This window comes from Sphaerulina musiva (assembly GCF_000320565.1).
Source record: "Sphaerulina musiva SO2202 unplaced genomic scaffold SEPMUscaffold_4, whole genome shotgun sequence".
Lineage (NCBI taxonomy): Eukaryota > Fungi > Ascomycota > Dothideomycetes > Mycosphaerellales > Mycosphaerellaceae > Sphaerulina > Sphaerulina musiva.
This window is the reverse complement of record NW_016017386.1, coordinates 2,163,452-2,178,509: the sequence shown is the minus strand read 5'-3', so window position 1 is coordinate 2,178,509 and position 15,058 is coordinate 2,163,452. Positions and strand designations below refer to the sequence as shown.

The following is a 15,058-nucleotide window of genomic DNA, read 5'->3' as shown; positions in this document are numbered from 1 at the left end:
CTATTCCTTAAATTCCTCCTAAGTATAGTCCTCGGGGATTACGTCGGAATACTCGTCGTACTACGTCTCCTACGCTTCGCCTACAAGCTATATAATACTATATAGGACCTTGTCTTAGTCGGTTCGATATTCTCGGAGGGCGCTAAGGAATACGACCTCGAGGTACCTAATAAAGTTACGATATTCCTTATCGGTGTCTTCTTTAAACGGCTTAGGTTCTCGAATCTTAGGGCCCCTATATAGAGAGTAGGTACGCAACGGGTTCGTAGCCCGCCTGCGTACGTTACGTAGGTCCGTCGACCTAAGGTCTTCCTCGAGTCCGTCGAGAAGATCGGGCTCGGTATCGTCGTCGTCTATAGTAACTATAACGGCTAGAGTTAGTACTCGGCCCTAAATTTGCTCCTATAGACGTTAGTTCTCCCTCTCGAAGGCCTGAACTTCTAACTCTATATAGAGACGCTAATTTGCCTCCTCGAGCTGTATATATCTAGTATACGGGTCGACTACGTAGGCCTCCGGCTAGATAGGAGCCTCCTCGAAAGGAGTCTCCTCTAGGTTCCCGTCTGCCTAGGTATTTATAGGGCCTAATACCGTCTCCTCGGAAGGTTAGGCATCCTCGTCTACTTCGCCGATAACGTAGCCTGCCTACGCTATAGCTACGGCGCGGTCGCGTTACTATCGTAGGGCTATCGGACCTCTATAGATTACTACCCTTTAGAAGGATAGAAGAATTAGAAATATAAGAGTAGGGTATATATAGTAATATATAGAGCGTCCTTCCTACTACGTAGGAAAAGGAATAAACTAATTCTTGTCCTTCGGAAAGGAGAGAGCGGCGTCGTATAATATACCTCTGCGCTAAGTATATATAGGCGCTATACCGCGCGGGCAGTCGCCCGATAGCCGATCGCCCGACGACTCGGATTATACTACTTCTATAGCCCGTCCTACCTTAGGCTAACGTACCTTAGGCTTAAATACCTAACCGCCCTCTAGGGCTATATGCCTCTAGGCCTAGCTATTACAATCTCTTAATTGCCTAGAGACCTTATCTTGTCTTAGTTCTTCGAAAAGTAGGTAGGTATAGTACGTATAATATGCCTTAGGCAAATTTAGCCTCCTAAGTCCTACTATTTAGAATTTTTACTCCCGCTATATATAATTCCCTCTAAAGCCTTTACCTCTTTAAATACCTAGTAGTATAAGTATAAATATAAATAATATAAAGAAGTATAGAAACTATACTATACTATACTATACTATACTATACTATACTATACTATACTATACTATACTATACTATACTATACTACTTACGTTACTAATTAGTAAATGTATTTACTAATTAGTATTACTTTTTACTTTTACTTTTACTTTTACTTACGACCTTCCGTTAGTAATTAGTATTAGTAACGTATTTTACTTATGACCTATATTAGTAAAAGTAAAAGTAAAAGTAATTACTAATTACTTATTTTAGAGTTTGGACATCACTGTTCCTACCGCACCGTGCCACTTCGAGCTCTACCCACCACCTACCTCCTGGCTCACGCGAGCTCGTCACATACGAGGCTTCCATTATCATCTCGTGAGAGGTACAGGTATCGGCCAGTCACCCATCTCATCCCGAGTGCAGGGCAGGACGGGCGGCCTGATCGGGCCATCGTCACAACGCAGTCAGCGTCAGCAGCCATATAGGTAGCGCCATCGTGAGCTGCAGTGCACGGTGGGATGGAGATAGCAGCTGTATTCTATGGCTCAACTCTCACCCGGCCTGCCGAGCTCGCGACACAGATCGACGAGCTCATATTCAACACAAAGAACAGCTGCGGGTACATCTACCTGCTGTGCTGTACAGGGAAGCCTTTTACCGGCACCACCAACCACTATTGCGGTGAAGGAGTTCAGTGTGGTGAGAACATCGCGGCGCAGGCCTCCACTGATATATGCAAGGTACTGCTAGTCGTGGCACCGGTATCACAAACCGCTTTCGACCTTGTCGCACTACGCTCCTGGAAGTCAGATTCGTCTAGATGCGGCTTCCGAAACACCGCATGCTACACGTTGCAAGAACCATCAATTCTTGCTGCTCGAGCGTGGCTCATGGCGAACAGCATTCAACTGACACACGATGGAAGATATCGCTTTGTTCCATCATGGCGCAAGCAGACCTGATGTCGTAGCTTCCGCCAGCGTAAGGTATACTCATCGCTACGCATACCAAGCTTCCACATCGCTGCGGCCAACCACTACCAAGAAACTTTAGGTCGCTGAGCGACAAACTCAAAATCGGCAGCGGCGATATTAACTCCCGACAGCGTGGAATCACGACAAGAGAGTCCAAGCCACAAAAAAAAAGTTGCGACGCAAGCAAGGGATAGCATGAGTTCGGAGCACAACGCTAATATCTAACACGCAGCAAACACAACGTGGTGCCACGCTGACTGTGGACTTGATCTACAGTCAACACAAAATATTAATTCGGCTTGACGCCTTGACCTCTCTCTCGCATGCGCTGGCTGGTGGCAGCAGATCGAGCTTCGACGCAAGGGGATGTCTGGGAAACGCGGCCAAGTCACGAGCAATCAGACCAGTAGAGTGCATCCAGGGCTCATGCAGCGCTCTGATATTGTGTATGTTGAGATACCGCCGTTGAGTGGTTGGTGGCAGAAAGAGTGCAGCGTGACAACGACGATCACAAGGCTTGTTCGGTGGTTAAGCATGTGCAGAGTGCAGAGAGTGGAGATGGACTTACTCATGGGGCCCCAGACTCACCTAGATACCTTACTGTTGCTAATGTACATACCTTAGTGTACATGTAGCTTCGAATGCGGACATGCACGGCACTCATCAGAACGACGCGAGATGGTCGTAGTGGTGTGAAGCAGATGCAGACTTCACACGAAACGGAAGAAGCTCGACGCGGGTGTTGGTGGAAGGGCCTAGGCCGACATGTACGTGTACCTTAACCACATCAAGGAACAAGAACCTCCGACTCAAGATCTGACAAACGCTCAAACTAGGCATCGCAATGTTTCGTCTCACACAAAGCTGCAGTAGCATCGTGGCGAGAGGGGGCATATCTACATGTACCGATACCTTATATTATGATCCCCACTACAGAATTCATTTGTCGCCAGCAGCGACAGCAGCATGACCGGGCTTGATCTTCAGTCTCGACGCCTCCACTGCGACCGCTCTCGGAATGTCCTCCTTCAGGCTGCAACCCTCGGGCTTCCAACCGAACAGCACCTTGGCGCGCTTTGCTCGAGACCTCGAATTGGCGCCCCATAGCAGATTGCCGTACTGCGCCAGTGCTTCTGCCTCGTCTGCTGTGACCGACTTGACCTCACTGCTCTCGATCAACTTCTCCTTCTTCGCCTCATCTGCAATCCACTGCGACACTTCACCCCAGACATGTTCACCATTCTCGCAAAAGTAGTAACCTTCTGGTCCCCATGTCGCTGGCTTCCCGGGCCACTCCTTTGTCGAACCACCCGCTGCTGCTTCCTCCACCAGCTTGAGGAACAACGCTGAGAGATCATGAATGTGTACATCGCACCAATATGTCTTGCCCTCGTTGACCTTGATAGCTTGTCCCTGCTCCAACGAACATCTGATGAGTTCCGGAACCTGCAGCGAGCGCTGATTATCCGGTCCTCGTCCCGGACCATAAATCGTCGGAGGACACACAATCGCCGTCTTGAGACGATCCGCCAGGTCTTTCGCAGCAGCAAGCACAATTTTGTCGACATTGCGGTGCGAAGCCTCATCGGGCAGCGAAGTCACTTCTCCCACATTCTCGAGATCATCGTAGATTTTCTCGCGAAAGTTCTTGCCATAGCCATTCGTTTGGGCCTCGGCCGTATCCTGCCACATGAGAATCCCCGTTCCACTGGTGTGGATCAAGAATCCTGGTTTCGAGGGCTCGTGGCTGGCAAGGCCTTTGATGATGGCTTGGGCGGAAGGTTCGTGGTCGGCATGTGCCCAGTCTGCGAAAGGAAAAAAAATATGGTGAGCAAGAAGTCCATCATCTCTTCAATTGATCCTGTGCCAACAGAAAAAAGGGAGAGGGAGAGAGAGTGTGTGTGGAGGTCACTTACGACAAACAATATCCGCAGCCCGCGACTCTCGCTCGAGAACATCCACACTGTCCAAATCTCCATACACGAGCTTCACGTTCGGGAATTTGGCAGCCACTTTAGCGCCTTTGTCGCTATTTCGCACGAGAGCCGTGATTTCGTACTCGGGGTGAGCTGTCGCGATGGCATACATGGCATCGCCGCCAATGTAGCCTGTTGATCCCGTCATAAAAATCTTCGTCATTTTGATCGACTGGTTGTCTGTTCTCTTCAATTGGTATTAATCGGTACCCACTCAATCAAGAGTAGAGGTCAAAGGTTGAAAAAAAGGTAGGCCAGGTAGTGTGTCTTGTTGTATGTTACTGTTTGTTGTTGTACACTGATGCGTGACACCTCCAATTCATATATCAATGTCTCCCCAGTCTTTATTGAAAAGTGACGTCGATTCCGCGTCCAGAACCACATTTTTTTCTCCGTTCCGCTCCAGTCGCGGCGGGGGACTTTTCTAGAAACCATCATCACGTCAGCTGAATAATGCCTTCTTCTTCTTTTGGTTGGATACATCGAGCTTTGTAAGAGGACAAGAAACACCGAATATCAAGCAGATTAGGTCCAAGGTTCAGCCGAGTCTTGTTTTTGGTCTTTTCGCTGCTTGCTCTTATCATCAATGGAAATGGAATTGAAAAGAACTCATACTGCATTACTGTTGAAGGATCTTTCTGGCTTCGCACTAAGATATAGTCGAAGCAGCGTAGATAGCAGGCTATTCATCCATCATGGCGTGGTTATCGATTCGTCCAAATCCGATAACCAAAAAGCTCAAGGAGGGGAAAGATTGAAAACATGTTTTCGGAATATAACATCACCCGACACTTTTCCTCTTCCCACTATGCTTCTGCCGTACATTCATACCTGTTGCAACCTCCGTTCAATCTGCCATCTAGTAGATGCCTTGGGTCCTGTACTGGAACGTATCGTAGAGTCTGGTGTAGTAGCTCCCAATGCTCTTGTTCACAAGATCCTCCACCCAATCCCGAGCTTCCTCTTTGCTCTTCTCAAGCACGAAACGTGCACGCAATGCACTAACAACATTGACCAAGCCGCCCCCATAACAGGGCATCTTACTTTCACGACCCATGAGCTCGACCAAGGTTATTAATCGTTCCGCTTCTCGGCGCAAGGCTTGAAAAGCATCCTTCATCAGCTCCTTGAAGCGTCCAAAAGGCTCACTCTCGGGCCCACCGAGTAACTCTACGTATTCAAGAGTCAGCTTGAAAGGCGCAGCTTCGAATCCCATGTTCCCAGGAGAATTCGACAGCATGAAGCCAAAGTCTATATGTACAACGTGTCCCTCGGCGTCGATCAGAATATTCCCATTGTGACGGTCCTTGAGCTGGAGGATGTAACTGATGATGCTGTACGCCGCTAGGCTGCGGATGAAGCAGTCGATTGCTTTTACATGTGCCGGCGAGTCTGGACTTCCGAAGGTCTTGGTGTAATGATCTTGCAAGGTGGCAATTCGCTTCCTCGGATTGGTACCGGCTGCTATGCTTGCAATCGTGAGCGAACGCTTGATGGAGTGCAACGATACGGCGTTTGTGATTGTTTCAATGAGGCCTGATGTCTCGCCGATGACCAGGATCCGCATATTTTTCACCCATACGTTGACTTTGTGTTCAGCAAAGATTCTGTCGCAAACGGCGATCAGCTGACAGGCAAATGCTTCTTGCCGCAAGTCTGCACCCGTCTTCACAATTACAGAGACGAGGTCCCAGTGCTTTATCCAGCCATATGGCGATGAGCGGCGTATTCGCTCCTTCTTCTGCTCCCAGGCCTCACCGAACATGGCCGCACTAGGGTCGTCGCGGTCGCCAGTGCGTTGAATACCGCCAGTCATGGCATCGTTCTCCATGCGCGCAGCACCTTTCCCTATGTTTACCAGATCCGGGTCGGAAGGATCGTCCAGTGAAGCTGCGAGATCATCTACGTCCGAGCTGACGGCACCCGTCCTCGCGATGATGGTGTCAAAGTTAGGAGTTTGTTCCTCTGCCAGAAAGCTCTGCTCTTCCAGCGATTGCATACTAGCAATGATCTTAGCGCGTATGGCTGCCACTTCGGCTTTTGGTCGTTTTGCAGCGCTCAACTCAAGCTGTGCAAGCATTTGAGATGCAGTGCGCATGTGGTCGGCCAGAGCAGAAACATCCGCCTGCGTCGCGTTCTGAGGTCGGAATGGGGATGCTCGATCTGAGCTGTTGGGCCGAGCAGTTGCCAAACCTTCTGAAGTACGAGGGGTGGACACACTTGCTAGGGTTGAGATGGTACTTACGCCGCTGGAGAGGCGTGGAGGATCTCTTGCCCCAGGAGGTGCCGTTCTTGAGCGTGGACTGTTCGTACCCGATCTTGGCTTATCATCCAGGTCCTGAAGTAGCGCAGTGCTCGAAAGATCACCACTCATAGGTTCCAGCACACTGTCCACCGTCGCCTCTTCCGGTGGCGATATGATGGCCGCCTGTCGTGCAGCATCTGTTGTGTCGAATAATCTACGCTTCTGCTTGCCCTTTTCTGATAATATCTTGGCGAGAAGATCTTGATTCTGTTGGCTGTCCGGATCAAAGTCAAAGTCCTCTCGGATTACCTCTAAAATCAGCAGATACGGAACTTTCTCAGCGCTGTTCAGACTTGTCGCTTCTGCAGGATTAAGTCGTACGATGCGATGATGCCGACTTCGACTTGCAGAGCCACCCACAAGGGTTGCAGGGCAAAGGAGTGGTATGTCGACTTCTGCTGGGAGATCCTGAGCGATGAGCCCTAGCTCAGCACGCAGCGCACTCAATCGAGCGGGCTTCGGCACGGACACCAAGCGATTCGAGATACCTTCGAGCGCGGTGAGAAGCTGGCTCTCGTTACGAAAGTAGTTCTGCCGTAGCGCTCGGACCCTTTGCCCTCGCGACATTGATGAAGGCGTTACTGGGCGCAAGTTCTGCGAATGTCGTCGAGAGATCTCCCCTAGTCGGCGTGGCACCCCCGGCGAAGCAGGTAGGCTCAAGCCTGCGCTAACCTTTCGCCTCTCCGACCTACGGTCTGGCAGTGAGGAACTGCTAGCAAAGCCTTCCGAACTCATGGCCATCGCGAGGGATTGTCGTGAAGTGTGTCCGGCTGATGACTGCCGCGAGGCACTAGGCCGCGACTCTCGTGGCAGTCCAGGCGTGTTCGGCGTCGAAGCCGACGCTGGGCTGCCATTGATCTTGACGTCCGCGGGTTTTCGTGTCTTCCGCCGCGGCGCCTCTTGGCCGTCTCCAGTGCCTGGCCTTGTCCGCCTGGTGGTACCACCGCCAACTGTTGCACTCCTGCTGAGCGTAGGCGTGGCTGGAGGAATATCAGAAGAACCTTCTTCCATTGGCCGTGGCCTCCTAGCTTGAGCTATGGCAAGTGGACCAACGTGCTGCGGAAGCGCAGGGAGGCCTACGCCAGCCAATACTAAGCCCGACAGAACGGTGACTGGCAGCACATTCTCGTGTATCCTCGCTCTTCGCGTAGGTTCCCCGCCACCGAAGACGATATTCTGGACTCTGTTGTACACTCGGCGACACGTCTGGAAAGCATGAGAGGCGGGTTGGCTAGATAAGTCATGCAGATACGTCTGGAACAGCCAAAAGGTCTCGAGACTATGTCAGCATCAGCGATCCCAGTATTGTGCCATGTGTATATACCTACCAGGAGCGCGCCATTGACAGATTCTTCGCACAGGTCTATGAGGAATTCCTCCAGCGCCATCGACTCATTGTCAATGGAGATGACCAGATGGCACAGCTGCGGAAGGAAGAACTCAATCTCCCCATAGCTGAAGCCTCGTAACTTCGAGCAGAGCACATAGTGAATGCCAACGTGCTCGGCGTAGCGACTGCCCTCCCGTCAGCGCGTGCATCTCCCTCGAGTAGGCGTAAAAGTTTGGCGGCTCACGCAAGGTACGAGACAGTGAGCGAAGGATCGCGGTTGAAGTGCTCGGACTGGATGAACCGCTCAAGGAGGTTCCAACTCATGAAGACTGTCTCATGGACGGACACGTGCAGTATCGAGCCAAGTATCTCTCATCTTCCGATGTCTGTGCTACGGGGAGCCCGAACAGACCGACAGCGGGCGCCGGCGGTGGTGTCTCGAGGGTGCGTGGGTGTGGGAACGGTCGGGGAGGACAGATCGATCGAAGCTGCTTCGAAAAGGGTGTCGCGTTCGCTGGTGGCGGTGGTGTTGTGAAGGTGTATCGACAAGGGCTGATGCAGACGGGAGACTCGGGAGTCGTGGTATACAGGTACCAAGTTACCTATTAATAATCGTGATATGAGCATTGGAGGCCATCCCATGGCATGCTACAACCCCGAGAGAGGGTTGTGCGTGCGCCGTGCGGCACCGGGACCCGCCTGTTACGGAAGCAGCCGTGCCGTCCAGCCGACGTCCCTTCTGCCTTCACGCACTCATACATGTACCTTTGTGATTTTGATATTATCATGAGTATGCAGTCAATTGCGGAATTGCGCATCGCTGTTATCCTGGGTGCGGATCGAAGAGGATGCCGCTGCTACGACTGCAAGCAGGCGATGAGTAAAGTCGTCTTCTTCTGCTTGTCACAACATGGCAGGACAGCGTGGTCGAGGCTTTGTGGTAGCCATATACAGTGATCATGACATGTAGCCATGTCGGTGTAGTTGGCCTTGCCACAATCAAATTCACGCCCATCATGAAAGCTGGTTATGGCGGGATAATAGCTAGCTATCGACTTAAGGTATGCATGCAAAACGCTCAGGTCGTCCGTGGCAGCTCAATGCCTCACTTCTCAGCAGCCCAGTCTTCACTTCGGCAAGTTCCGCTGCACCCAGTGCTTACCCCTACTTATTCACTTCTCTTCCTTCCTAAGAACTTCACGAATCTGCATACTCAACACCTCACAATCAACGTTCGGCATATTTGCTTCATCACTGGACGCCGCGACCTGCTAGGTTTTGAGGCGAAGCGTAGTGGACCAAGTACCAGCCGATCAAGGTTTTGCTGGTGACTGCTCAAGTGTAGAGATCAAGATTCACTCGCGCAAGTGGCATTCTCGACTTACAGGGGCGCCGATCGACTGAAGCAAGATGGCCGACCTCAACCGTCTGACCATCACCACAGTGCATCCGGACGCACGTCCTTCCATGCAAGGTTCTCAAGGACAGAAGCCACGAAAGCAGAAGAAGAAGTCGGAGCGGGAGCAAGCTGAACTGACGCCAGCCAAACGCTTTCAAGCTGCGCAAGATCAAAAGCTTCGGGAGATGCTTCACCGCCAGCAGGCTGGAAAACAAAACCTCCAGCCACGGCAAGCTGGAGAGCAAGCCCCAAACTTGGACGCCGAGATTCCGGAGGCGGTTGGCTCGATAAAAGCTGGGCCATCAAGCTCGGGTGATGCAGCGCTCAACGAGACGGCTCTCAGTAAGTCGTGTCAACTCAGTGCCTGTTCTGAAGGTTCCCGACCAAAGGCTAACACCGACTTAGAGCGCCCGGGCGATTCACTTTCTCTTGAAGGTGCTGTACGTGCAGAGGTAAGCTCTTCCGTCAGGGTGTGAAGTATCCGGCAACGCGTCGCGCTTTTGTGATTGGCGTTGTTGTTGTTGGCCTGCTTTTTCAGGCACCAACACACACAGATACAAGCCCTGCACTCCGCGTCCGCCATCGCCCTCACAACAATCTCTGTTCCGCCGCCGCTCTCTCTCCCCCAAAAAACTGACATCCACAACACACAGGAAAGCGCTGCTTCTGCCCAAAAGATGGTTCGATTGCCAGCAGCACCCCAAGACATCGTGCCCAGCATCGAGGTCGCTGCCTCGGAGGGCCCGAGTCTGATTGACTGCACCAAAGCTCCGCGCGCCTACACTCGCATTCTTGGCCTCAAATTCCCCATCTGGAAACCGAGCGATGGCGACAACGTCGACACTGGCAAGGGCGACATCTACGGCGCGTTAATGCCTCCACTTGAAGAACGCTGGAAGGTGTTCCAGGTAAGCTCAGGCTTCGTCCTTCCTCTGCGCCACCGATACATCTCCGCGTCTCGATATCGCAATTTGCACCCTCATTGCATCTCCATCTGCCACCACGGCGGTGCCATCAATTACTGTGTATACGAAGGAAGCCAGTCACGGGTACTGACAGTCTCCAGAGCGACATCGGACCATATGACTGGAAGATGGGCAACATTCCTCCCAAGTACACTAGACTTGACGACCAAGGCAAGCAGATGATCCACCGACAGATGATTCCTCGTAAAATATGTTGCTGACCTTGGCCATTAGCCGCCGCACTCGTTCTGAAATCCAACATACCAGCTCCTCAGATGGCATTGCTCTGGCCGCACGACTTTACTCCTGGCTACATTCGGCGGGCCCGAGCTCACGTTGGACGTCCTTCTATCGTCAACCCAAAGGCCGAAGGTAGAGCCAAGTACGAATCCGTTATTCCGGGAGGAAAAGCGAAGCACATTCAGCCGTACTTCTTCATCGGTGGTCCCGAATTCGAGCCTATCCACTACCGTCCAATACCAAAGGCGCCAGACCCCAGCGAGGAAGACCTCTCAGAAGTGGCACGCGAGAAGCGCCGCATGGACGCTTATCTCGACTCGATTGAGGAGCCGAACCGTCGCGCTCACGGTCACAACCAGTATACCCCGAAAGATATGATGGTGAAGCACGGCGCGCCGTCAGGAGCGAAGCCCGTCGTCAAGAAACATAACCTTCCGGCCCTCCCAAAGCCAAACCATCACCTCAAGAGCTTTTACAACCCCATTCACACAGAATACCGTCTGGTCGGCGGCATTGCGGAGAGCGCACGCGAGTCCGTCCGCGATGAAAAGAAGAAGAAAATCAAAGAAGCCCTCGCTCAGTCCAGCATCGAAGACTTGCAGGCAGAGCTGACATCTCGCAAGCGCCTTTTAGATTCCGACGGTGAAGACGACAACCACTCTCCGCTCAAGCGCGCCAAGTTGCAACTTCCCGTCCCAGCGCCCCTGGCTAAGCCTGCTGATAAAGAAATCGATCACGTCGTCCGCGAGCACGTCAACATTCCTCGCACCTTGGGAATGCTCAATCGCATTGACTTGGAAAAACGCATTGCGCAGCAAGTCTTGGAGAAGAATCCCAGCAAGCAAGCTCTTGCCGGTGAGCTCGCTCGCGACCAGATCAAGGTCGAGCAAGGCCGCAAGGAGATTGAGCTGCTGCGAAAGCAGTTGAAGGAGGCCGAGGCGGCTGCGGGAGAAGATGAAGATGAGAATGGAATGTTTTAGTTCTTGGAAATGTTGGTACAGGACTACTCATCAGGGGTTGGTCTTTCTTCAGGGAGACTGGCAGCTCGCTTGGAGAAAATGGAGCAGCCACAATGGCTGCTGGGGGGAAGATGGGAATGACTTGTCTTGCTTCAATGTTAGCACAGACCTTGGGCGTTTTGTTTTGTCTTTCAGGGAGACTCCCACTTACTGCGGAAATGGGGCAGTCACAGCTCCATATCATGCGATTAACATAGCCGGCACTTGCGAAAAGTTTACTGATTTCTTTACTCTCTGCACACATTGGCAGGCGTCTGTCTACTCAGGCGCTCGGCGGGGCAAGAACCTGATGAATGACATGCGAGCATAGGTATGAGAAGAACACTCATACCGCGAGCTGATACTGTTTTCTCATTCATTACTTCTTGATCATACATATCCTCCATTCCACCACATCTCATCATCAATCCGCAGTATATCTACTCAACTTCCTGATCTTGGCGCCGTAGATATAATACAGTATCGGCACGGGGAATAATGCCACACACAGGAAGCCCAACAAACTCATGGCCCAGTTCACGCCCAGATTGTGAAACATGGGGGTTGCGAACATGGGGAATCCGGCTCCAATCCAGGAACGGAAGAAGGTGTTTGCTGCAATCGCGGAGTTGGCGTTGATTTTGTACACATCGATGATGTAGTTGAGCCCTTGAAGGAAAATCATCATGACACCGGCACCTGTGGACAAGGGATCGATGTCAGTTTCGTGTGTGTGTGTGAGTGTGTGTGTGTGAGTGAGTGTGAGTGAGTGAGTGAGTGAGTGTGTGTGTGTGAGAGAGAGAGAGAGAGTGCGTGTGTGTGTGTGTGTGAGTGAGTGAGTGTGGGCATGTGTTCGAGGAACTTACCAATCGGGACGGCGGCAATGATTTCTGGCCAAGGGGTGATGTTCTTAGATGAGGTCCATCCAAACCTAAAGAACGGAAACGTTAGGAAAATGTCCTTTGGACACATTTGCGTGACGGTTGACTCACCAGAAGAGTCCAATGGGCAATAATGCTCCGCCCACTATCATCGGGAGAAGGCGTTCCTCAGGCACAATGCCTTTTTCTGCAAAAACACGCTTTGTACGGGTTTTGGTGATGGCTACAATAATGGAGCTCCCGAAAAGCACTCCCACAAGAACTGCAAGGAAAGGCAGCGATCCGACGCCCAGATTGTACCCGCGCTCTTCTTGAAACGAGATAGGGAAGACTTCGAAAAAACCGTAGATGATGCCGTAGATGAGTGACATGTACAGCGTGATCAGTACCAGAATGGGCTCCATAATCAACATCTTGAATGGTTTCAAGAGGTACTTGTCGGCAATTTCTTTGAAGTTGACCTCGTGCTCATCGGCTTCCGCGTGTAGCGCCCAGTTTTTGGTTTGGTGCTTTAGCTTCTTCGCTCTGCGCTGTAGCAGCACCGGCGCCAAGGTCTCTGGGATGACGAAGAAGCCTATGACACCGAATAGAGCAGCCATAATCAAAGTAATCCATGCAGTCCAGCGCCAGCCTAGATGGCTCATGGTAATGAATCCTCCCAAGATAGGGCCCATCACGGGTCCAATGAATGTAGAAGCCGAGAACAAGACCATTGCTACGCCACGATCAATAGGCCCGAAGAAGTCTGCTAGGGCTCCGCCGACGGTAGCTAGAGGAGCGCTGGCAAAAAAGCCCCCGAAGAATCGACATATGAAAATGGTCTGTAGGTTTGTGGCCACTGCAACAGGTATCTGGAATATCGCAAAGCTGTATCACCGTAGTCAGTGCGGTGGTCGGAACGAAAATGGATATAATTGTGACTAACATAAAATAGCCGGCGAAGAGTGGTACTTTCCGTCCGTAAAGCTCGGAGAATGGTCCCCACACAATCGGACCAAAGGCGAAGCCGCTGTGCTTCCAAGTCAGTATGCGCTCAAGAGGATTGCGAAGCAGTGGATACTGACAGCACGAATAACGAGGTACCAAGAGTCATGACTTCACTGCTGACGCCAAACTGCATGGATGTCACCATCGTTGCAGAACTGAAGACACTCGAGGCAAAAGTAACCACGAATGTCATGAGCCCAAACATGACTGCAATTCTCCACTTGCGCGATGGTTTGAAATTCATAGGATTCTCCGGGTCATCGTCGCCGTCCCAAGTCACAAGATTGGGGTCGCGCTGTTCTTCTTCTTGGCCGTCTTTTTCGTGATCGCCTTCGTCGCTTTGCTGTCGCTGGCTGTTGTGCCCCTGGTCAATGGATTGCTTCTCGATGTCAATGTCCGCTGATTGATGCCTCGCAGATGGATTGGGCCGATAGGATGTAGGGGGTGTTTCTAGATCCGATTCCTTCTCCATCTCGCTAGTTAATGAACTGCGGTAGAAGTCTCGGCCATTCAATTCTTTGCGTAGTGTGCCCTCGTCGAATGGGTACCCTCCGTCACCCGCCAGACGCTGTGAATGTGATGGATGTGATGAAGGGGTAGCCGAGGTTGCCCAGGTTGTCCAATTCGCCGAGGGCTGTTGTCCCGCTGTAGATGGTCTGAATGGTTGCGTCAAGGCATTGTCGCTAGCGGTAGAGGCTTCTGTCGAATATTGAGGCGCAGGATTGCGACTCTGGTTGGGGATTGCCATAACGCCAGGCTCAGGTTGCCTATCGCTAAGTTCGGCTGTAGATGGTCTGACCCATTCTACAGTGCCATTCGGAGTGGCAAGGGGGAGTCCACTCTGACTTCGTAGAATGTTTTCACGCGTGGGTTGCCGGTCGTTCATGGCTGATAAAGCAAAGGGACGCGAGGAGTCCAACATGGCAAATACGCTTCCAACAGCACATGCCGAATGTAGCAACCACGACCTACTTATATGACTTCTACTAGACCAAATACTCAGGTACTGATTGTAGACGCGTAGCAGACTGCAGTGAAGTCAGTGACGACATTTTGTCAGCATCGCAAGCACGTTAGCTAGCCGCTCTGAAAAATGCGAGTAGTGCCAATTGGAAGTGCAGCTGAGCAATATGGTTTGGCGCTTGACTAGATATTGATGGCTGATCATATGGTTCGGCACATGGCGCGCGTCTTATGTCCGAATTTTTTTATATTTTCTTATTATGCTGATCTTGTGCTACGGGAGGCGTGCGTGTTGTAGAGGGCTGAACTGGTAATACCTCATTGTCAGTCAGCATGAAGAGATGACTACCCATCATACCTCGCCGCGTGCCGGGACAGCGAGCAGACAGGCAGGCAGGTTAGCGAAGCGCGAGGCAGTATGAGTAAGTGAGCAAAGTGCATAGAAGAGGACATGACGTCGTGGTCGATGGCGATGGCGCGCGGCCAGTAGGAGGTACATGTATATGTAGGTGGTGGTAGGAGGTACATCGATACCTGTAGGAGAGGGTAGATGGTACTAGTCAAGATGTGATGGTCAATGTCAAAGAAGGCGATTAAGTTCAGCCTCAAAGCAGAATGGCATTTCGACAGAGAACTGCCAAGACTGCAGGGATCAGGCGATCTGTAGTCTGTATACCTATCCATTAGGTCAGCATTACCTTACCTTACCAGGCTTACCTAATGTACCTATATGTACCTTACCTAGGTAGGTAGGTAGGAGGTACCTACATACACATATGTACCTCACAGCTACATACCAGGTACCTTACCTCCTAGCTTCCCTTCCC

The 15,058-nt window shown here is 51.5% G+C and overlaps 4 protein-coding genes across 4 annotated transcripts; 1 reads left to right on the top strand and 3 right to left on the bottom strand.

Annotated features, from left to right (window-relative positions):
- Positions 1–3,013: 3,013 nt before the first annotated feature.
- On the bottom strand, positions 3,014–4,433 carry SEPMUDRAFT_148997 (NAD(P)-binding protein). The gene is made up of 2 exons (XM_016905275.1): positions 4,104–4,433; positions 3,014–3,992 (listed from the first exon to the last, which is right to left on the bottom strand). The coding sequence occupies exons 1-2, from the start codon at positions 4,324–4,326 to the stop codon at positions 3,127–3,129; spliced, it is 1,089 nt and encodes a 362-aa protein (XP_016761960.1). The 5' UTR covers positions 4,327–4,433; the 3' UTR covers positions 3,014–3,126.
- A 368-nt stretch (positions 4,434–4,801) lies between these two features.
- Positions 4,802–8,316, bottom strand: SEPMUDRAFT_133041 (uncharacterized protein). Its single transcript, XM_016902535.1, has 3 exons — positions 8,043–8,316; positions 7,797–7,983; positions 4,802–7,740 (listed from the first exon to the last, which is right to left on the bottom strand). The coding sequence occupies exons 1-3, from the start codon at positions 8,120–8,122 to the stop codon at positions 5,023–5,025; spliced, it is 2,985 nt and encodes a 994-aa protein (XP_016761959.1). The 5' UTR covers positions 8,123–8,316; the 3' UTR covers positions 4,802–5,022.
- An 892-nt stretch (positions 8,317–9,208) lies between these two features.
- Positions 9,209–11,382, top strand: SEPMUDRAFT_116849 (uncharacterized protein; the record flags this gene model as incomplete). The annotated part of the gene is made up of 5 exons (XM_016901292.1): positions 9,209–9,539; positions 9,603–9,649; positions 9,851–10,105; positions 10,264–10,366; positions 10,397–11,382. 5 exons carry the CDS (start codon positions 9,209–9,211, stop codon positions 11,380–11,382), a joined length of 1,722 nt encoding a protein of 573 aa, XP_016761958.1.
- A 375-nt stretch (positions 11,383–11,757) lies between these two features.
- SEPMUDRAFT_65137 (MFS multidrug transporter) lies at positions 11,758–13,780 on the bottom strand. The gene is made up of 5 exons (XM_016909707.1): positions 13,346–13,780; positions 13,207–13,290; positions 12,393–13,148; positions 12,267–12,331; positions 11,758–12,099 (listed from the first exon to the last, which is right to left on the bottom strand). The coding sequence occupies exons 1-5, from the start codon at positions 13,738–13,740 to the stop codon at positions 11,825–11,827; spliced, it is 1,575 nt and encodes a 524-aa protein (XP_016761957.1). The 5' UTR covers positions 13,741–13,780; the 3' UTR covers positions 11,758–11,824.
- Between the last annotated feature and the right edge of the window lie 1,278 nt (positions 13,781–15,058).